Source organism: Crotalus tigris, unplaced genomic scaffold (genome assembly GCF_016545835.1).
Source record: "Crotalus tigris isolate CLP2741 ecotype Arizona unplaced genomic scaffold, ASM1654583v1 scf7180000018371.15429387391:27106975, whole genome shotgun sequence".
Taxonomy (NCBI): Eukaryota; Metazoa; Chordata; class Lepidosauria; order Squamata; family Viperidae; genus Crotalus; species Crotalus tigris.
The window spans coordinates 16,613,438-16,636,989 of record NW_024096970.1 but is presented as its reverse complement, the minus strand read 5'-3'; the positions used below and the strand labels follow the sequence as shown (position 1 = coordinate 16,636,989).

The following is a 23,552-nucleotide window of genomic DNA, read 5'->3' as shown; positions in this document are numbered from 1 at the left end:
ACCGCGCCTCCCTGGCCACTCACAAACCCTTTTTGTGCCATCTCCTACCTGGCAGCTGCCACTTACTTCCCGGTCAGCCTGCTTGAAAGCTGCCTGGAACTTGCAACTTCCTGCCCCTTTCCCACAATGACTTTGGTTGTTAGAAGCCAGCAGGAAACTGCAAGGAGGTGCTTACTTGATCCTTGTTTAATAACAGCAACAGGGACTGTAAGGATTGCCATTGCTAAGCAATGCAGCCACGTGATGTCACACTTTATATCTGCATCGTTTAGTGATGGAAATTCTGGTCCCAATTGCCACTGTAACCCAAGGACTACCTGTATATACATGGAAGCTTTCAAAACTCACCAATCTCAGACTTGAGCCATCTGGATAGAATTTGGAAAATGTGATGTTGAGGATCTGTGAGTTGTTGCTTAGCAACTGGAAGGATAAGCCACATGGACTCCCTCTTGGTGGAAAACAGGAGCTATAAGAGACTTGGTCAATTTCCCCATATTATTGTGTCATTTCCCCAACCCTGCTCTTTTGTCTTGCTGAGGAACTGCTACTTCACCAAGCTGAAATTCTCTTCCATTGGGGAAAGATCTCCTATGTCAACTACTTAAACTGATCCTCTGAAAGAGAAGGCAATATTTAAGAACGTAATGTTTCTCTTCTGCCTCTTACTAAAATCATCACTATTGAAATAAGATGCTAATGCACAGCCCAAGTTGCGGATGAAAACAAGTCTGGCATAATCTGAATGGAACATTTTATACTTGAAAACTCCACAGGAAAACATTGGCTTTTCATGATTGCAAGGTATGACTTTCAGATTCAGTAATCCAGAGAGATACATTTTCCCTTCATTTCTGGGAAATATTTAGAAAGTGGACAAATATCACTAAAACTAGGAACAGCTCAGTGTATAATCCTTTCTATTAGTAGGAAACTGTCTCAATATAAAGAAGTTTTATGTATTTATTTGAAAAATATATATTGTCACCTACTCGCTTACGGTGACTCAAGGTTGCTTATAGGAAATAAAAACACAACATAAAAGAAATAAAAATAAATAAAAAATTAAAACAATAATATAATACCCCCCCCCGGTGACAACACATAGTCATATCAGCCCTTTATTGAGCTCCATCCTGCTCTGGTTTCCCCAAGCCCTCTGGCAGAACCACATCTTCAGGGCCTTCTTGAAAGAATGTCAAAGTGGGACCAGTTTCTGGAGAGATGATGTTCCAGAGGGAGGGAGCCACTACAGAGAAGGCCCTTCTTCCGGGTCTCACCAGATGTATTTCCTTAGGGGACAGGTCCTGCAACATTCCTTGCCTCCCCACTCTAGTGGGTCAGGTGGATGTGATTGGCAAGAGACGGGTGCACCTAAAAGCAGACTGGCAACCAATGCAGCTCCTGCAGGAGAAGTGACACATATGCATACCGAGATCTGCACAAAACCATGAGGGCTGCTGCAATTTGCACCAACTTGAACTCTTGGATGCTTCTCAAAGGCAGTTCCATGCAGGGGACGTCACGTCAAGACAGGAGGTGACTAGGGCATGAGTGACTGTGAGTACAGATTGTTGGTCCAGAAAAGGGCAAAACTGTTGTGCAAAGGCCTTCCTGGCCACAACTGCCACCTGCTCTTCGAGCAAGAAGTGCAAGTCCAGGAGAACCTCCAGATTGCGCACTCGGTCTATTTGGGGCAGTGCCGTCCCATCCAAGACCAAAGATGGCAATTCTTCAAGGGCCAAAGAATCCCAGACCCAGAGCCACTCAGTCTTGCCAGGGTTAAGTTTCAACCCGTTGCTTCCCCACAGTGCCCCTAACAGCCTCCAGGCACTGTGACAGGGAGGTCATGGCATTGCTTAACTCACCATGGGCTGAGACATACAGCTGAGTATCATCAGCATACTGATGATATCTCAGTCCATGTGATGGATGATCTCACCCAACGGCTTCATGTAGATGTTGAATAGGAGCAGAGAGAGTACCGAGCCCTGCAGGACCTCGCAAAGCAGTGGGCAAGGGCAGGCTCTCTCTCATCCTATTAACACCAACTGAGAGTGGCCATAGAGGAAGAAAGTGAACTAGGATAGTACAAGCCCCCCCCCCCACTCTCAGTCCTGAAGCTGCTCCAGAAGGATACCATGATCAATGGCATCGGAAGCCACTGAGAGGTCAAGAAGACCAAGTTAACGGAATTAGCATTGTTAAAGATTTAAAGCATCTTTACATCTTCTGCTGTACCTACAATGAGATTAGGAAGCACACCGATTATACGTCTGTGCAGCTACAATGCTTCAGAAATGACTCCAAGAAGATGCTGTCACACAACTCCAAAACATTTTTTTGGGCAAATTATTACCAAAGGATTGCACAAGCCTAATACACAGTTCTGTTCTCTAATATCTTATGGCTGTTCTCTACTATCAAGGACTAATGTTTGAGACTGTTATCTCCTAGTATAGTAATGCAGGGGCTGTAAATCTTGTAGCAAGAATTGATCTCCATATTCTGTGAGGTTGGTTGCTTAGTGATCTTAAAAGCGTGATTAGATAAAGAACAATAGCAAATGACCGTGCTCCTTATATGGAAACTACATTTCCAGAGGCAGTATACTTTTAAAGATCACATTCTTGGGGGCAGCAATTTAGACACTGGTAAGGTGGGGAATATGGCAACACATGCATCACCATGTCACAATGCAAACCCAATTACTTATTTTCTTATGCCCAATGCTGAGACATAAAGAGGAGTGGAATTTGCTTCATGATGACATGATGTAGATTTTGTCATTTTCTTCATTATGCTGATCAAGAAAGGATTGGGCAGTAGCAAAGGTGATATGATTCACCTGCTTTTTACAAATGTTTGAATAAATGCTTGGATGAAAATATAGACAAAGCTGGGGAATGTAGGTTTCAGAACTTGCTTGATACTAACTCAGCCAGGCAAAGGGGGAGCAAGCTGTAGCAGATAGCCAAATTTGCACTTACCTTTTGCGTATCTATATAGCCATCTTTTCCAATATTTTTTTTTTTTGTAAATAAGCTTGAACAACTTCACTGAAGCCCAATAGTATATCCCAAAACAGGATATACAGTAATGTGAGAAAGTTAAGTACACCCCACTGAATTTTTTTCAACGTATTTCAATGTACGGGTATTTGATCATTTCAGCAACAATGGTATAGTACCTAAAGGGGATATAATGTAATAAATATTGTGCACCATTTACCTCTTGCAATCCATTGTACAATTTAAATAAATATAAATGCACATTTTGCATTTGGAAAGAGTAACCACATCTCTACATTTATCACTAACTCAAATATCTAAAACTAGAATCAGGTGCACTGGACCAGGTGCAAATGATAGAACATTATTAGAAAGGATCTGGGAGGAATCCCTCATTTAAACCTCAGTCATTTAGTTTTATTTGCTGTTGCTGTTGAGATGTGTTTAGCACCATAACTAGAGTGAAAGAGCTCTTTGAGGCCTTCAAAAAAGAAGACTGTTGAATATTATAACGATGCTGAGTTTGGGAAGGGGTTTAAAAAGATTGCTAAACAATTGCATATCAATCATTTCAGAAGATCATGTACAAGTGGCCACAGTACCAGAAAATATTTGATGAAAAGATAACATTTCTCCAGAATAAGCTGATACCAACTGTACAGCATGGTGCTGGAAATGTTAAGGTTTGGGATTGCTTTGTTGCATTAGGGCCCAGGCAACTACCTATCATGGAAACAATTATGAATTCTTCATTGTTCTAGAAGAAGCTTAAGGATAATGCAAGACCATCTGTCAGAAGACTGATACTTAACAAAAAGTACAGGTACAAGTACTCTAAAATTACGGAAAATCCACCAGGGAATGGCTGAGCAAAATAAAATAAAATAAAAAAATGTTTCTAGACTGTTCAGTTCAAAGCCCAGATCTAAAACCCACTGAGATGCTATGGGACGATTTGAAATGGGCTCTGTGTGTAAGAAATGCCTCAAACATTGACCAGCTGAAAAAAATTCTACATGAAAAAAAACTCTTCTTGGTCAGTGTCAGAGAAGGTATACAGTTATTATAAACACCTACTTGAGATTCTTTTGTCAAGGAGGACAATATCAGCTATTGGAATCAAGGATTTTTTTCCACAGAAAGAAATGACCTATCCCTTTTTTTGAATAAATAATTGCAAAGTCAATTTTTCATTGGCTTTTTTTGTTCAGTTAAGTCACTTTTATCTTTGTATATGCTTTGAATAAAGATAAAATATTGGCATGTCCATTTTAAAAAAAAAATTACATTGTCTGTACTTACTTTTTCAAATGACTGTATAATAACCCTAAAGGGAACATTTTATATACTGGTGATATTCAATTTTGACTTTTAATTTGATTCCTTTTTGTTGAGACTGTTTCTCAAATTCTTTCCTTCATCGTCTCTATTTTTCTCTCAAGCCTTACTCATTTACCTGAGTTTTTTGATGCTGAATTCACTGGCACTTGCATTCCTTCCAGCTATCTTGTATTATGGTTTTTTTTATGCCTTTGCTTATCCAGATCCTCAGATTTCAGCCTATCTCAAAGAAAAGGATCAGGCAACCTGAGGCTACATGCAGTCAATGGAATCCTCTTTCATCTTAGTACTAAATTTCAGTGGTACAATTACACAAGTGTATTAGAACAGTGTCTCACTGCATTTACATGAAAAAGGCAATAAAACCTAAAATACAATTTTAAAAAGTAACCTCCTCATAAATATCACCCATCCCCAAGAGATGGGAAAGAAACAAAATACTATACAGCAGTGTTTCTCAACCTTGACAATTTTAAGGCATGTGGACTTCAACTCCCAGAATTCCACAGCCAGCAATGCTGGCTGTGGAATTCTGGGAGTTGAAGTCCACATGCCTTAAAATTGTCAAGGTTGAGAAACACTGCTATGCAGTATATGTAACACGTATATATAACATAATTGCTGTGGGTGGAGCAATTATAGCTTTCTATAATTGCTCCACCCATAGTAGCCATTACCCCCTCCCCCATTTCCAAAATCAGTCCCTGACCTCTAAATATTGTTCACCACTGACATAAAATTACAATGTCTAGGATTAGTGTGAAATGTTAATTCAACCAAATCCAACCAGGTTTACTCTTCAGGAAATAACTTGCAAACATGAACTGGCAACACTGTTTGTTCAAAGCCCTCTTGATCTTTCCATTCCATAACATAAACCGAGGCATTCACTACTGCAAGGACAACACAATATTAATGCTTCAAAGTTTTTTCCCCCGTCATGAAGGCAGAACTCTTCAAATGATAAAAGATAATATTTGACCCTCCTTTCCTTCAGGATGGCTTCTAGTTCTCTAAGATCTGGGTTTATTTTTTTTTTTAAGAAAGGGATATGTGTGCACATATATAATAAAGGTTTAAGGTGAGGAGTACTCCAAGATGTTTTTACACTTGAGGTATACATAACCTCTCATCCTTCCCAATGACATTAGGTCCTTTCCACCATTAACAAAAACTGAGGGTCCTGCCTAGCGTTACCATTAGGTAAGAGGTTACTAATTTTAAATAGTATGAATGTATAGCATTTGCTAATTACTTGATACTTCAGTGTTGATGTTATATTTTCACTACCAGGGAGAGGGAGAATTGCAGATGGATTTTTCTGCCCCAATGAGAAAATGTCAAGACTGGTTTTTGAATCTATGCATCTTGATTTGGGGTCCAGAGTTGCTTTGCTTCACGTAGAAAACTCTAAAATATCCCCCTCTTTTGTGCTAAATAACACCACTAAATTAATTTAGGAAACAACAGTTTTACCACTCCCACATATATTACATTCTATTTTTACTACTGCTTTTTTTTTCTATGCCCATTACTAAATTCCATCAAACAAACCAAGACAAGTTATAAATTGTGTTTCAGTTTTCTATCCTTGAGAATGCCATCTAAAATATTAATATACAAGTAGATTTATCTGGATTCATTAAGTATAAGAGTAATTGATGCGTTCAAAGCAGGAGAATAGCAAGCAAGACATATTGTGAATTTGCATATGTTGAAAGCTTCATCTCCACCCATTCCCCTGGGGTTATTATGAGTGCATTCTTTTAGAAGAGGCTTTAATTTGCAGTCATAACCTTTCACAGGGAGGAAATCCAAGTAACATCCCCTTCAGTTGTAACTCTCCTATTCCTGCAAGAGCTGCAGACTGGGTTTTGATTGGTGGAGCAGTCCCTCTGGCAGCACTTTGACAGGTGGCTGGGACATATGATGGAAACAATTATTTCTTCTTTAATCAGGTGCTTGAACTGCCCAGGTAAATATCCTAAGAAGGAATGCTTGAACGTGGCAGGATGCAAAGCAACAGGGTGCAGTTAAGGCTATGCTCATTTCCTTAATAGTAACTCTCATCAGGAGGCTGGTAGTCGATTGCATCGTATAACAGGAACATTCGGGTGGCATATCCCCAGGCTATGAACCGTGCCTCAAGCCACCAGTTAACCACAACTCACTCCTCACCCACTCATCCAAGCTATATACAAAAGTGCTAATCTCGCCCTGGGTGGGGGAGGGTAAGCGGCCACTCTCCGACTTCCCCAAGTCCGCCACCGAAATTATATTTTAACAGAGATTTGAAAGAGAGACGAGGCGAGCTACACTCTAACTCCGATAACCCTTCTTTCAGACTAAACTAAGGCGAGCCAAGCTACCGAAAGGGAAGAAGGGGTGAAGCGGCTACTGTATTGTCTGGTCTTTGTTCAGCCCGCCGCTGAGCAATACATTCTTCCAAGCACGCCCGTTCCCTTTGATCAGTTTCAGGAATTGAGAAGAGAGAACATGGCCGTAGACGTATTTCGCCTCAAAGAAATACGTCTCCTCTCTTACACTACATCAGGGATGCGGAGCAGAAAGGAAGGGAGAACGGGAGGACTCTGGCTAGGACTGGCCGGGCATCCGCCACCTGCTCGTTCGGTTCGAAGAAGGGTGGAGAGGGAAAAGACAGATTACCTGCGAAACTCCCTTCAATTTGACTCCCTCGCTCGCTCCAGGCACAGAAGGGGAGAGATTGGATCGCGCCGAGGAAAGTAACACTGAAGTGACACTGAATCTCCCAACGGCGGCAGGAAAGCTAAGCAACAGCCAGCAGCCCCTTGAAGTAAGAGAGCTGCTCTGCTTCTCTCCTCCTTCTTTTTGAGAAAAGAGCCCGAGCCTCTCTATTGGGCCATCTCCTGAGCCGGCCGGAGGAGAGCGAAAGCGAGCTGGGATTGGTTTGAAAAGGATTGTGGGCGTGGCAAAATACGTATGGGCGGCGGAGTGTTACCTCTCTTGGGTTGGTGGAGTAGTGGAACGTGGCTGCCCTGGTTTTAATCCGTCGCGTAAATATACAACTGTGTAATAATTTAGTACCATCATTCTAAACCTGTGTTAACTATATTTTCCGCATGCTGCAAATGTTGCATCAAGAAGAGCGCGTCAAATTAAGCAGTTATTCGTCCCTCCCTCCTGCATAAAAGGACAACAGGCAAAACTGAACTATCAATGTATCTCTGAAAGATAAATTTAAATGATGTTTTTGGATTTTCCGGAGGCCAGTCCAAATGGAAACTTGCTGATTTGAAGGAAAAATTGACAAAGAGGCCTTACTTTTTATTATAATAGTCTTCCTGGATTTCACTCACCTTGGTCCAGAACAGTGTGTTTCCTTTTGGCATGGATTTCACGATATTCTATAATCACAGAGTATTATCATTTATCTTCTCACGCATCGCCCTAAGCCACAATGTAGTTTGTTTGATTTTGACAAAGTATGGTGCATAGAACTAGTCATTGTAGCAAGTAAAAAATGATTTGTGGCTTCTGTGTACAAATGCAGTCACTGAAATACACTATTATCTTCTGTTCCAATAGCCATAAAGCAGCCCATGTGATTAGGAATTTTATGTAAATTATATCAGAGAGCATCAGCTCAGTGTATTTGTTACTTGTAAGAAATCTTGTTTTAATATTTTGTAAGCTGCCTGTAAGTTGGGGAGAGGGGGAGAGAGAGGGAGGGAGGGAGGGAGAGAGGGAGAGTCGTGGAATCTAGTCTTACTGGACTAGAAAGAGAATGAATATGTTTTAACTGAAGCAATCCAGGGCAAGTATAGTACATAGTAGAAATTGTAAAAAATGACTTGTGACTGGTTTTCACATGAATATTGTAGCATCACTGCGGTCATGTCTTTAGGATTATAGAAATACTATATGCTACTGAATTTTAGAGCAAAAGCTGCTTGTATTTTATTTTTGTAACTGTATTGAAGAAAGTTGAAAGTACTTTTTTATTATTTTTCTTCTTCATTTCTTGGACTTTTCCTTATTTTTTTCTTTTTTCTTTTACCTTTTGTAGAAATTTAATAAAGTAATACATACATGCACACACAGTCACTGCAACGAGATTGGTTGCCATATAAATTGTATGAATAAACCAACAAATGATATCTGCTGAGGAGGAACAAAATTTGAGCCAGTTTGGTCTATTGGTTAAAGCTAGAAACCAGTAGTCTGAGTTCTAGTCCTGCCTTAGGCATGAAAGCCATCGGATGACCTTGGGTCATTCACTCTCCCTCAGCCGAATTCACCCCTTAGGGTTGTGGGGAAAATTGGAGGAGGGAGTATAATGCATGTTCACCATCTTGACCTACTTATAAAAATAATAACTATTGGAATAAAGAAAAAAAATCTAAAACAGTGCTGCCCAATTTTTAATTAAAGAAGCCTACCATCTACAGCAATCTATTCAGTGCTTTTAAGATGGAGTTGAGGATATTTTCTTCTAGTTACGAAAAGTTCTGAAGGCAGGACAAGAAGCAACAGATGGAAACTAAGCAAGGAGAGAAGCAACCTAGAACTAAGGAGAGACTTCCTGACAGTTAGAACAATTAACCAGTGGAACAACCTGCCTCCAGAAGCTATGAATGCTCCAACACTGGAAGTTTCTTAAAGAGACTGGACAGCCATTTGTCCGAAATGATATAGGGTTTCCTGCCTGAGCAGGGGATTGGACTAGATGACCTCCAAGGCCCCTTCCAACTTTATTATTATTATTATTATTATTATTAGGACAGGCTTTATCCAATCATCTATCAATTTCACATACTATTTCAGTATATCAAATTATATTACCTGAATTTGATGAAAATATGAAACAGAATTTAGTATTGCTCTTCTAATATGAAGGGGCAGAATAATGATGAAGCCAACAGGTTTAGTCTATGTCCTGCAAAATAAATAAATAAAAATAAACAATCCAACCACTTCGATATACTTACTGAGAAGAACAGCCATATATATTGAACAAAAGGGTAAACAAATAAATAAAAAACCATGGGTTGAAAATATATCTTTCTGTATAACAATACTTTATAAGTAGTTAATACACATTTTCAATATCATGCAGTCAGAATACAGGCCAGGCATAGTTATCAGTCTGTTTTTTCAGAAACTCAACTGTGCAACCCCAATACTCGGAAGTTACTGCAGAATGCAAAAACCCACCTATATATTTCTTTTCCTCTTGCTCTTTGAGTCAAATGAGTTTCTCAGCTTTGACACTGAAGTGTACCTGCTCCATGTTTACATAAAGATTCTGTCTGGCTAAAAACAGCTTGAATGTGAGTCAATAATCTGTTTGGGTTGTTCATGCTGGAGGATAGGAGTCTGGATTTAAACAATTTCCCCTCAAATGTACAAGTTCATTCCTATTGCTTTGGGAGTGGTTTTTTTCTTACAGATTGAACAATTTGTATGAACTTCAGTAGACAACCTTCAATAAAACAACAAAAAGTAAGAAAAAGGAATTATAGAATTAGATCATATTATTTCATTTTGTTCAACATTATCTCATTTTATCATTTTCTATTCTGTGTATTTTTTCTCAGGCAAAAAATATCAACTTAATTCTTCATTTAAAAATATATATAGCACAATCTAGGCAAAAATATTCTATTCTAATTATTTTATTGGAAGATAGTTAAGCTAGTTCTTAATTCTCTTTCAAAGTAAATGCAAAATATCTGCACTATATTGCAATTTCCTTTTAAAACATTACAGATCTCAAATCACTTTTAAAAATGCAGTTCCAAAAAATTACTAAATGTCATGAATATAAACTAACAATAAGTCAGACCAAGAAACAGAACAAAAATGAAGCTAAATAACTCACATCTAGTATATTCTGTATGTAAAGCAATAAGAAAGTAGAGATGCTAGAAAAGTTGAGCAATGCAAAATAAACAGCTTTGTAGCTCTCTATTTTAGTGGCACTAAGGGTATATAGTTTAATAGTTAATATCGTCTATTTTGTAACACAAATGCTAGATTGTAATGTTAATACTATTGAAATAAGTAATTTATTATTTTTTAAAAAATGTTTCAAAATAAATTGGAAGTAGATTGGGATGGTTGTTATTTATCTATTGACATACAATGATCTAATTTCTATTTTTACCTCATGTAATGATTGAATGGCAGTGCTGTTCATTGCAACAAGCAGGCATTTGACTTAAATTTGTCCCTAAAAATCAGGTTAGGGGCTTGTTCTACTGTCATGGCAATTTCCCTAAGCACACTGAGTCTTTCATTATAGTATGCATTAGAGTGGTTGCTCTTACAACTATCTAATAGGAGATTAGAGGCCAACAGAAAACAGCTTGCCTGAAAGAATTGAGGTCTGGCCTTATTTGCAGAAAGATACATTATGGTTCGCCCATTTCAATCCGGTGTTACAAATCTGCATTGTTTCTCAAATCCTGTTATTATTTTTTTTTCATGTAAACTCTTTCGGGTATAACAAAACTTTGCAGTAAAGTGATGTTAAATGTTATCAGTAAGGCTGTAGTGTAGAGAAATCCTTATGTTCTTTAGAGGGGAATGGGAAGATTAGTATTGTACAAAGAATTTTGTTCCCATGGTGACTGCTAAACAGAGCGTACACCCTCAAGGGTTGTGAATGCCCACAGACATATGCTGCCAGAAGGCAGTGGGATGTTTTAATGCCCATTCTTATGTTGGAAACTGTTCTTACAGACATAGCTTTATTTTGTCTAGGCTTATTAATGTATATTGCACGCAATACAAAATATCACCACAAATGATATACATATAAGAATGTTGCTTGTTCTTCCAACACATTCATGAGTATGAAATACATAAATACATAATTCATAGCAATTACCTTATGAACCATTATTGGCATACATGATGGCATGTACATTTTAGAACTCAATAAACAGTTGATTACAAATCATTATTGAATTTGAAAGATGGGAATGTAAAGTTTAACAATATGAATCACTGTTTTATCAAAAATATCTTTAATAAAAGGCAACACAAGTTTTCTTACAGCATTCATTACAGGCCAATCATCAAAGTGGCATCTTTATTTAACAAGATATAATACAAAATGAATCTGTACATTTCTCTATTAACAGATTTTGTTTACAGCTATATTACACTTTTCCAGCCTTTATACTGCATCATCTTAAATACAAAAGAAAATTTACAAAACCCCTTATACACACTTAGCGACATATCCTTTTGCCAATCCAAGTCAGACACACAGATTTATTTCCTCTCTGCAAATGCACTCACTCAAATCATACCAATTCTTTGAAAAAAATGAGTTTATTGTGCTGTTTAAAATATTAAAAGGCTGGAAGGGCCTGACATATGGGGATCTTTACAAATAGCAAGCAGATTGTTTTGGCCTAAGTCCAGCTTCAGACAGCCACGACTTGCAGCATGTTTCTATCAATATTAATTTGAAATAAAGCTTTGTGTTCATACAAATGCACCAAGGTTTCCACTCTTATCAATTGAACCATTTATACCAGGAATCTGTGGCTTGGGGGTCCAAGGCTTTACTATAATAGTGTTGCACGTGCAAGTGCTTGCACCTGCTTGTAACCTTAGGTTCAGCGATTGGATCTAACAGTGATGGCTACCTTTAGTCGGAGTGCGGTACATTTGGTTTCTTAAAATGCAGAAAACCTTGGCTCTCAGATCTCTTACCACTATTAAGGAACAGAATTAATATACTGGAATACATTCTCAAAGATCAATATTCATCCTCATGTACAGTCACATTACAGATTCTAGATTAACATGCATTATGATATACAGAGGAAGAATGCAGATCCTAACAGCCTGACTAATGTGGTAAAATGTTTGCCATAATTTCAAATACTCTTGACTAAATCCTCAGAACAGTTTAATCTACACAGAATAAATTTTTGCATACATATGCATAGCATGTTAATGCAGCTAACAATCTGAACTATAATATTCAAACAGTATATAATTATATTCCCCAAAACATTCTTCTGATATTTTCCACATTTGGTAAAATAAGTTTTTTTTTAAAAGGTTGGGTAAGTAAAATTACTAAATTTAAACAGAATTTTAATGCCTGTAATAAACCAACTTTATGTTCTAATCCTACTTGGTCTGCTATAGACATTTTGTTTTTTATAGAAACAGCCTTTAAATTCAGCAAGTTTAGAAGAATGCCTTTCAATTATAACAATTTGTATTCAGAAATTTGATTACCATTAAATAGCCCAGGGGTAGGCAAACGTGGCTCTTTTATGACTCGTGGACTTCAACTCCCAGAATTCCTGAGCCAGCATGTTTGGCTGAGGAATTCTGGGAGTCGAAGTCCACGACTCATAAAAGAGCCAAGGTTGCCTACCCCTGAACTAGCCTATTTAGATTAAGTTTAATTCACCTTCTTTCAGAAAGTAAGTGGGTTGCTTACTAAACTCTTCTGCATATTAAAATTTAAAAATTAAAGTCTTTTCTGTAGCATCAACAGAATTGAAGTACTTCTATTCTGGTAGTATTTATTTTAATTAAATATAAATGGTAAAAGTTCAATTTAGAATAGGTTAGAATAATCAAAGATACAATTGTTTAGGCAGATAACCTAGATGATCTATTAATTCTTAAATCCCTGAGTTAGCTTCATGCTTTTCAAAAGCATATAAAACTTAAATCAATATTTTTATAAAGATGAGACAACACTAAAAACAGGAACTGTATTGCTTATCCTGACTTTTGAAAGCAGAAAGTCAGAAAGGTGTAAAATGTTGCAATTTTGCATTTTCATTCAAGTGCTAGATGCAGGATATTATATTAAGTGAAGTTTAAGCATATAGAATCCATCATTACATGCCTGTAATTAGGGAGCAGAAATAATAGCTCACCATAGTAATTAAAAGTAATGTCAGAGGAAAAAGTCATTGGAAATGTTTTAATCTTTTTGAAAAATTATTCCTTATATTTCAGAAAAAAATAGTTTCAATATAATAATTTGGATTTTATTTACTGTGTGTTAATATAAATTTCTGGAGTTCATCACATAAAAGTTTGTACACAATACACGTAAGGGCAGACCATTATTCAAATTAAAGACTTGGAACATTTTTCCATTTGCAACTTTTATTGGAGAAGAGGCAAGGTTTCTTGAGGAAAGTTTTTTTTTTCTGAAATAGCTAAGTTTTCCACAAATTATTTAAAAAAAAACCGGCAGCCCAAATACCTGAACAGATTTTAATTATTGTTTCCTTTTTGTATTTTTGACATCTTGTATTCATTGCAATTTTTTTTTCATCTTATCCAGTGTGTACAAGTGGAAGGAGAGCTCTACATAATTACCTGCCTCAGTAATACTGCTGCTAAAACATATGCCTTGCTGTTAAAACAGCTTCCTGTAGATATAAGCAATCCTGTTCAAAAATATCCTTGTATTTTAGAGTCATACAAACTCAATTTCTCTCTCTTCACTTTCATTATAAGGGGACTTTTGTTGTTCCTGTCATGTATTCTAAACTTACACAAGGGAGCCTACTGATATATACAGAAGTTGCATATTTCTGAAATGCACTTAATAAGGTTTAGTTTCCAGAGAACAGTATTTAATTATATTTCTTTCAAGAGTACTCAAGATTATATAATGATGCATTAGAACCATCTACATTTGCAAAAGTAGACTATTTTTTTAAATTGGGTCTTTAGCCAAAATTTGTTGTTTTTTCCTCCTAGTACAATACATAAAATCTTCATAAATTAATATTACAGCAAAAATATGACATTGCAAGGGAAATTTGGGAATAGATTTTCTACTGCATCTCATATAACTCATCTCACTGTTTTGAAAATGTTGATGTTTCAATCCTGGCCATGCATTCTACTCTCATTTTGCAAAAGTTTTAAAATCACATGCATTCTACCCAAATCTGGCATAGCTGGTATAGCTCATAATTGTGAGGTTGTTATAAAACAACACTGTTAGGATAGTCTATCATATGTATATTCACTGACTACTTCTCCAAAAGCCATGTGCAGCATAACATCAGAGTGCATATTTTAAAGAGATATGTAGATAGCAGTTATATTAATAACACTTAATTGCACAATCTTCAACCCCAAATAAGTCTGAATCATAAGAATATATTATGATGGACTGAAAAGCATACCAATGATACCCAATGAGAAAATACTTCAAAAAAACCTACTGAAATAAAGAGGTCTTCTGAGGTTGATTAACACTGGTCCTTTTTTCAGCCCATTTCTTGGATAAATCTTGGCATACTTGTGAAACAATAAAAAGGAAGACTAAACAAGCTGCCATGTACACTTGGGAAAACATATATCAGAAAGATTCTTGAGTGTGCATAATTCAAGCAAGTCTGAATGCTAAACAAAATATGGAGGTTTCATCTTATTTAAATAGTCATTGCACAAGTGTAGTTTGCATTTTAAACCTGACCTCTAGAAAGAGTAGCCCATGAATATATATCTGTTTATGACTGGTAATTCTAAGATAAAGGATCCAGACCCTCATGGCTGATACCACTACAGAGGTTTATGTTGGTTTCAAAATAATTGGGAGAACCATAAAATAAAGTCGTTTATCACAATCACAAACATATTTGGAAAAGACAACAGCCTTTTACTTAAAAGAGCACAAGGTCTGATGTTCTCATATTAAACTTCATAATATATTTCTTTTTGAACAATCAAAGGACAGTTGAAAAGGGCACTGAATAAACTAAATATAGTAGGCATCACTTTTGAAGTAGCAGACTTCTTTTTCACAAAATCTATTTTGTTATTCCATTGGCACAGAAATAACATTCCACTCCATCTCAAAAAATCCCTGAAAAAAGGCATAATTCTAAACTGCTTTCTCAATTCAACACTTTTTTGAATCTGGTGTGTATGTAACTATTTGATCTGTTGTCATAAGATCACAAGAAGAGCTAGAAATTCCAGTTCACTTCATTGAATCTCCCGCTGTTACTATTGGGGTGGCTGCGGTTCTGGAGCAGGTTCTTGAGGAGGTACCACTGGTCGTGGACCCGCAGGCCTTGGGACTCCTTGATGCTGCCTCTGCCTGTAAGCTATTACTGTGCCCAAAAGTAAAGCAATGATGGTCATGAGGTAAAGGTCCCACTCAGGGCCCAAGAGTTGGTCCATGTCCAGGTGCGAGAATATTTCCTTGACCTAAACAGAAACACACCGGGAGTGGATGGGGAAGAGACAATTAATTCTCAATAGCGTAACCATAATGTGTATAAAATTCCCCATAGTTTCAGCATCTTTCTAAATGGCAAGACTACTATGTTTGATGGATAGTAACAGTGCAGAAGAAATAATCCAGTCCTGGTATGTTTGATGTATGAAAACATTTAGTTTCAAACTAAGAACAAATCCAATAAATGAGTTCTGATCAGTCAGTTAGCTGCAACTGATGTCCAGAATGCTTTGATTGTTCCAGATTTGGGATGAAACAAAATCCTAAGGAGGTGAGGCTTGTGTACATGGTGTCCTCTTTTCTCTACAGAGCAGCTGAGAACAGCATATCCCTAGCTTTCTCAGTGTCTCTCAAACGGTCCCTTCAACTGCCACAATGGCTGATAGACTGGCCTGCACATCTGTTCCTTTCCTGACAGCCTTAGTACTAAGAAGCTTCCACTACAACCTATCTCACTAGGTTGTCTGCTTGTCTTCCCCTTCCTCCCTTCCAATGATTTATGTGCCTGTCTGCCTATTCTTCTGCTGATGCTTCTGACGATAAAAATGGGCTCCTATAATGACATATTACACTTTTCTTTAATTTCCCTCTCTCTGGCTGTCAGTATCCTTGGCTTTTTCCCCATTTCACCCAAGCCACTTGTGCCTAAAACAAATAAAACACTTGTTTTCGTCTGTGGACAGGCTAAAATATCTCATGCTATTTTGTTAAATATTAATTGCTAAGGCTTAATAGCAGGAGAGGACTTCTCTTTTCATGCTCACAGACTTTCTGAATCCCTTTGGGAAGAATACCGGACTAGATGCAATTTTCATACTCTGTGCTTTGATAACATGAAAAGTCTCAGCTAAGAACAACTTCCTTCTCAAGTAATAGTTCTTTCAGAGGACCTAATCTGAAGCACAAGTTGGAATGAGTACATCTGAAGCTAGACCACAGGTCGGCAACCTGCGGCTCCGGAGCCGCATGCGGCTCTTTGAGCCTTCCCCTGTGGCTCCCAGCCTCCTCTGCCTTTGCAGAGAGAGAGAGAGACAGAGAGAGGCAATTGCGCTTCCCTGCTTCAATCTCTCTCTGTGTATGTGTGTGTGTTTGTGTATTGTGTGTGTGTATGTGTAAAAGAGAGTGTACTCACATGTTCTCCGAGGCGCTGAAAAGCTTACTGGGCGGAGCTCCTCCCTTTGCTGCGTCTCTGCAGGAAGCAGGAAGGGCAGGAGAGAGCTAGCTAGCCCAGCTAGGCTGACTCAGGAATTCTGGGAGTTGAAGTCCATGAGTCATAAAAGAGACGAGGTTGCCTACCCCTGATCTTGTTGGACAACAGCTTGAAGCTTGCCAGGTGAGCAGCAGATAGGAGAGGGGGGGAGAAAGAGAGAGAGAGAAAGAGAGAGAGGGAGAGAGAGAGAGAGAAAGAGAGTGGGGGAAGAGGAGTGGTAGACCAAGGGCAGATAGAAAAGGAGGGAGAGAGACAGAGAGAGAGAGAGAGACCCTTTTGACATCTAAAATGAAGATAACACTGATATATCCTTTTTTTAACCTGTGTGTGTATGTGTATTTGTGTGTGTGTGTGTGTGTATGTATGTATGTATGTGTATATATATATATATATATATATATATACACACACACACACACACACACACACACACACACATACACACAAATACCCCCCACACACACAAACACACACACCTATAATAAAGGTAAAAAAGGATATATGTAGTGTTATCTTCATTTTAGATATCAAAATGATTTGCGGCTCCCAGTGTTTTGTTTTTGGTGGGAAACGGGTCCAAGTGACTCTTTAAGTGTTTTGGGTTGCCTACCCCTGAGCTAGACCATTTTTGCAATACTTGGAATAGCATATCTGAATACTGGAAAAGTTCCTCACAAGGATAGTATTGCTTGTGCAATGTAAGCAGTCCTTAATTAAGGACCATTTGTTCAACAACTATTTGAAGGCACAACAGTGCTAAACAAGTGGTACTTACAATTGGTCCTTGAAATTCTGGATAAACTGAACTGAACTAAAATCATAAGCATTATATCTGACCCAAAAATATAAAGATATTTCCATAGAAATGGAATGGAAATAAAATTCAAAATATTTTCTCAGCCAAATCCTAGAAACTGTTCTATGTTCTCTCTCTCTCTCTCTCTCTCTGTGTGTGTGTGTGTGTGTGTGCACGCGCATGCATGCATGTGTACATATGTTTGTGTGTGTGGGTATAGATGGATGGATAAATGAATAGATATAGATATTACATAAATCCATCAAAGCTAATCAGGTGAAAGAAAAGCTATCACCACTATATAGATTACATAAATAACACCATTTTCTTTATCATTACTTACATTGGTTTCTCGTACATACTGGAAGGCATAAATAATTCCTAACTTGCAAAGTGCAAGGAAGACAGGAACCTGAGCATCAGGACTAGCATCAGCTGCCATATCATAGAAGCGTTTTGCAAGGTGAATATCCTATAACATATATAAAACATGAATTTGCAAAAACAGAGCTAACCAGATCATATGAATATTGTACAGAGATTCTCCTTTCTTCCTTTGGTGTACGTATTCACAAGAATTACTTATCCCATGAGTTAATGGGATAAAATTTAATATTGTTCTTTAGTAATGCTTATGACAGAATAATAAAAAGTTAACAAGAACTTTGGAAAGTATGGTTTTAAATAGTTATACCTTGTGCTTTTGACTATCTTTATGATTATGCATCACACTAAAATGATTTTATCAATCCAAATAATCTCTACTCCGAGAATAGTACAATAATTTGATTATTTTGGTCAAAGTCTGAAATGATCACTTACAGAATCTTCTGCAGCTAGGTTGAAAGCCACATGTTTATTTCTCACTTATTTAAAGGCAGATTGTGACAGTCTTTTGAAACATATATTTGGGATACTGCAAAACTACAGGAATAACTATGCACTTGCTTACCTGCTTAATTCCAAGTCCTTTTTCATGCATGTATCCTAGGTTGAACATGGCTTGGGCACTGTGCTGTTGCTCTGTTGCCAGGCGATAATGAATAAATGCAGTTTCATAATCAACTTCAGTGCCAAAACCATAGAAATGATAATCGCCAAGTTTTAGTCTAGCAACAGTATAACCTATCAAGAAAATAAAATCTATAAAAGAACTTGTAATATTGTTTAGGTTTTTGCATTCCTTTCAAGATGTTGCAATTAATGTGGAGAGAACAGACTTGCACTGCAGACACAATCTGTATCTGCCCTTATTCCTATTATTTAGAATATGATTTCTAGGTTAAATTACTTCAAAAATGATGTTTTCACTTCAAACTGACTATGGCAACTAATACAACAAGAATATGGATGCAGAAGCAACCTCTGATACCCTAAATCTATAAAATATATTTAGATTCAGTTTTCTATTAAAACATATGGTACATTATTATCAAGATCTGCTTTCAGCTATTAAACAAGTACTGCTACAATTCCTTAGTATGATCAAAAACCATCCACAACAGCTCTGTTCTTGAGGTTATTGCTAGGAAACTGGACTAAATTCTGAAATGACTGACCTTGTGAGGCTGCTCTGTTCCAGTGTAATAAGGCTCTTGGATAGGTTTCATTCTCTTCTATTATGCTGGCTTCTTCTATAGTGTTGGGGGGAAAAGGGTGAGACAGTAAAGAGCCAAGTCATTTCTTTTCTTGTCATTTAGTATTAATCATGTTACCCATTTTGCTGTTCTTCAAATGAGCAACACAAAAACAGAGATGAACGGAACTTGAACCTGAATTATTTTTTTTATTTTTATTTATATATATGTATATATCTCTTTTAAAACACCAAAAATTATGTTAACCAAATAAAAGAAAAAACGAACACCAGGATATAATAAACCAGACTGTTTAATATAAACAAGCCTGTGGTTAAGAAGAGTCACTAAGCTTTCGTCCAGCCAAAACTGCCGGCATCATCAGAGTTAGAATAGAAGGAAATTGGGAAGGCAGCTCATATAGCCTCCTGCCTCTGCACCCGGCTCCTTGAGCGCGTCATCGGTCCATTGATTGTATTAATCCGTATCGCGCACAGTTGTTACGCATCAGGCAAACTGTCCTTGGCTCCTTGTTTTACGATCCTCAAGTGCTCTTTTAGAGCATGTGCAAGCACTTGGAGGGTGGCTGTCAATCCGTCCCTACGCCCAGTCTCCCTCCCTCCCAGGGCCATTATCCTCCCCCACCCCAAGGCCGTTGTCGTAATTCCTCCACCCCAGTCCTGCAACAAATAGCTGTTCCGGCATTACTGCTGTCTTCCCCCTCCCTCCCCCTCCTTCCAGATCGCCTCAGCGCGTCCGTCCCTGGCTTAGGACCGTTTGGTCCATCATCTCGGTCCATGGGAGTTGTGGTCGTCTCACCTATAGAGCCATCGTTCCAATTATGCAAAACGCTGTCATTGTCTTCCTTAGAGATCGTGCCAATCTCATCCATCATTCTACTGCCCCAATCCTGCAAAGGAAGAGTTAAATGTCTTCTCAGCAGGCTGTGGCACTGGTTTTCCCATCTCCTAAGAGTCTGGTAAGCCGGCAAAAGATCTATATGCCGGTTGATGGAATTTTCATTAGAGAGCCAGGCATCCTTGAGTAGGCGGCCACCCTTGGTAGTCTCACGAGCTATAACCTTTGCATTAGCTAGATTGAAAGTGTGGCTAGAGCTGGACATATGGGCCCACACTTGTGAGCGTTGTTCCTACCTTCTAATGGCCAGTTCATGTTCATGGACCCTGGTCCTCAGCCTTTTAGTAGTTTCCCTAACGTAATTGCTCGCACAGTCTTTGCAATTGATTTTGTAAACCACAGACGATCTTTGACCATTGAGGAGCGGTTCTTTTGGATGCATAACCTTGGACCTAAGGGTATGCTCAGGCCTATGGGCAACGCTCACATTGTGGGGGGCCAACAGCCATGCCGTGGCCTCGGAGACACCATGAATGTAAGGGAGGGTTGTTCATGTGGCCAGCATTGCTGTCACATTGGAGCGTGAGTCTCTATGATTTCGATGTGGTCTACTATGCTGTCCCACAAACCCCATGGGATAGCCATTGCGCATGAATGTGATGAAGATGTTTTTTGTCCTCGACTTTAGCTCTGCCCATGCTACAATGGGAATTGATCCGTTTAAATAGCGTCTGGATACAGCTGATTTTGTGTGCTACCGGGTGGTTGCTATTATAATGTAGCATTCTGTCTATATGGGTGGGTTTACGATATACAGACGTGCACAATGTGCCATGAGGGCATCGGCTGATCAGTACATCCAGAAAGGCAAGACTGCCTTGAGTCTCTTCTTCTGCGGTGAAGCAGATATCTGGATATACCGAGTTCAGTTCCTCCAAGAATTTAGCGCTATCCCATCTTTTGACAACCACAAAAGTATCATCTACATAACGCGCCCAAAATTTTGGGTGGTACCTAGACATTACTATTGACTCTAGCTGCTGAAGAACCACCTCAGCAATAATGCTTGAGATGGGGGATCCCATTGGCATCCCTTTTATTTGTTCGTATACCACGCCCCGAAATGTGAAGTATGTCTTCAGGCATAAGGTTAGCAACTGTATTAAATCATTGGTATGGAGAGAGTCCTTATGTTGTTTCGGCCCCTCTTGTAGGAAGTCTCTTATTGCTGTGACCGCCAGATCTTGAGGGATAGAGGTAAAGAGTGAGGTAACGTCACATGATATCATTACCTCATCTTTCTCTATCCTTAGGGGCTTTACTCTCTCTAGAAACTTCTCAACCGATTTCACAGTGGTCTCATTGTTATCAACCAAGTGGCTGATGCGACCGCTAAGCCATTTGGCTAGTCCCGAAGTGGGTGTGTCCCTGAAGGACACAATAGGTCATAGGGGAATCCCCTCTTTGTGTACTTTCGGGAGGCCATAAAACCTAGCCATGCCTGCATCGCTGGGACATATCCTCCTCAATGTATCGTCGTTGATTTTACCCCGACATTTGAGGTTACTAAGTACCTTATTGATGCGGTTTGTGTGCGTTGTCATCGGATCTTTGGTGATGACTCTATAGGCCATGGTGTCATTAAGTAATGCCTGGGCTTTGTCAAAATACGCTGATCTGTCCATAACCACAGTTGCCCTGCCCTTGTCAGCTGGGAGTATGACAATAATGTTGTCCTTTTTTAGTTGTTCCAGGGCCTCTTCCTCTCTAGGGAGCACCTGACGCCATTTATGGTTAATCAGCAGGCCTGTAACCCGCTGTCTGATTGTACTTCTGACCTCGTCATTGGCCTCGATGCGTTGGATGGTAGGCTCTAAGGATACCATGAAGTCAATTGCCCGTGCGTCCGTCAGGTTGTGGCCTGCATCCCGTTCTAAGAGGGAAATCTATTCCTGGGTCAGGGGTTTGGAGAACAGATTGTGGACTAGCTTAATAGTGTGCCCACCGTTATCTGGCACAGATGTCCATTTTGCATTGGAGTGCAATTGATTTTTGCCGGCTCGCTCTTACAGTGGCCTGGTGGACCTGTTGGTGGAGTGCCTGATAGTGTTGATGTATCAGTGTGGCATGGCAGCATTCACGATGTTCTTGGATTCCTACCTTCCACATGTGCTTATAATGTTCGTTGATTGAAGCGCGCATGGTGCAAAGCTGGAATTGACGGGTATTCCTCTTGCACTCTGCCGAGTCTATGAGGGGCTTTCTTTGTAATGACTTGGGGGGGGGTGATCTCCTCGGAGGCAATCATGAATAAAAGCCAGTTTACGGTAGCCAGTGGGTATGCGCCGTGCGAGCTTCTCCCATCTCCTGGCGTGGAGCAACACAGCTTGCTCATAATTGTCTTTTAAAATACTAAAAATATGAATCCTGGGCATTATGTTAACCAAATAAAAGAAAAAACAAACACCAGGATATAATAAACCAGACTGTTTAATATAAACAAGCCTGTGGTTAAGAAGAGTCACTAAGCTTTCATCTGGCCAAAACTGCTGGCGTCATCAGAGTTAAAATAGAAGGAGATTGGGAAGGCAGCTCATATAGCCTCCTGCCTCTGCACCCGGCTCCTTGAGCGCATCATCGGTCCGTTGATTGTATTAATCCATATCGCACAGAGTTGTTCCGCATCAGGCAAACTGTCCTTGGCTCCACTAGTTGTTTTACGATCCTCAGGTGCTCTTTTAGAGCACAGAGGATAATGGCCCTGGGAGGGAGGGAGACTGGGCATAGAGACGGATTGACAGCTGCCCTCCAAGTGCTTGCACACAGGAATAGGGTGGGGTTGGAGTTAGGATTTTTTAAAATAACATTGTTAATATTTAGCAAACAGCATGATGTCCGGGTTCATGTATTTTACAAAAACAATGAATAGTAATTATCATAAACAATATGTTAATTAATTGCTCAATAGTCTTCTTCTTACTAGTATATATTCAAAGTTACATATCACATTCCTTTCTCTCTAACTCACTTTTCTATCCTATGTTCTAAAATACACTGAATCTTCTTTCTCTTTTATCTTTAAAGTCAATCTATCCATTTCTGCACACTCTAAAATTTTCTTAATTCATTCTTCTTCAGTTGGTAAGTTTTCATTTTTCCAATATTCGGCAAATACAATTCTTGCTGCAGTTAGTACATGTAAAATTAAATATATATATAGTCTTTCTCATAATTTGCTCCTATTATTCCTAACAAAAATAATTCTGGCTTAAAGTCTATTTGTTTCTTAGTCATTTTCTCCAACCATAAGTATATTTTTGACCAAAATCTTTTAGCTTTAGAGCATGTCCACCAGATATGGTAATGAGTATCTGGTTTTTGTTTGCATTTCCAACATTTGTTTGAAGTATTTTTTAAACATTTTTGCTAATTTCACTGGTGTTAAATGCCATCTGTAAAATATTTTATATAAGTTTTCTTTATATGCCACTGCTTTTGTTAATTTAGCATAAATTAACTAAAA

At 38.6% G+C, this 23,552-nt stretch overlaps 2 protein-coding genes across 6 annotated transcripts in view; both read right to left on the bottom strand.

Annotated features, from left to right (window-relative positions):
* STON2 (stonin 2) overlaps positions 1 to 7,292 on the bottom strand; it is a 94,680-nt gene extending 87,388 nt beyond the window's left edge. For 2 of the 5 annotated variants that reach the window (XR_005557708.1, XR_005557709.1), the window contains exon 1: positions 7,020 to 7,292. The gene's annotated coding sequence lies outside the window, so the exon portion shown is untranslated. The remainder of the gene's footprint in view (positions 1 to 7,019) is intronic. The other 3 variants (XM_039351536.1, XM_039351534.1, XM_039351537.1) reach the window with 3 other exon arrangements.
* A 3,856-nt stretch (positions 7,293 to 11,148) lies between these two features.
* The window catches only part of SEL1L (SEL1L adaptor subunit of ERAD E3 ubiquitin ligase), a 46,499-nt gene continuing 34,095 nt past the window's right edge, over positions 11,149 to 23,552 (bottom strand). Inside the window, exons 18-21 of the mRNA XM_039351533.1 lie at positions 19,154 to 19,228; positions 18,547 to 18,719; positions 17,938 to 18,066; positions 11,149 to 15,557 (exon numbers count right to left, since the gene is read on the bottom strand). Coding sequence (XP_039207467.1) covers positions 15,354 to 15,557; positions 17,938 to 18,066; positions 18,547 to 18,719; positions 19,154 to 19,228 — 581 coding nt within the window. The 3' untranslated portion in view covers positions 11,149 to 15,353. The remainder of the gene's footprint in view (positions 15,558 to 17,937; positions 18,067 to 18,546; positions 18,720 to 19,153; positions 19,229 to 23,552) is intronic.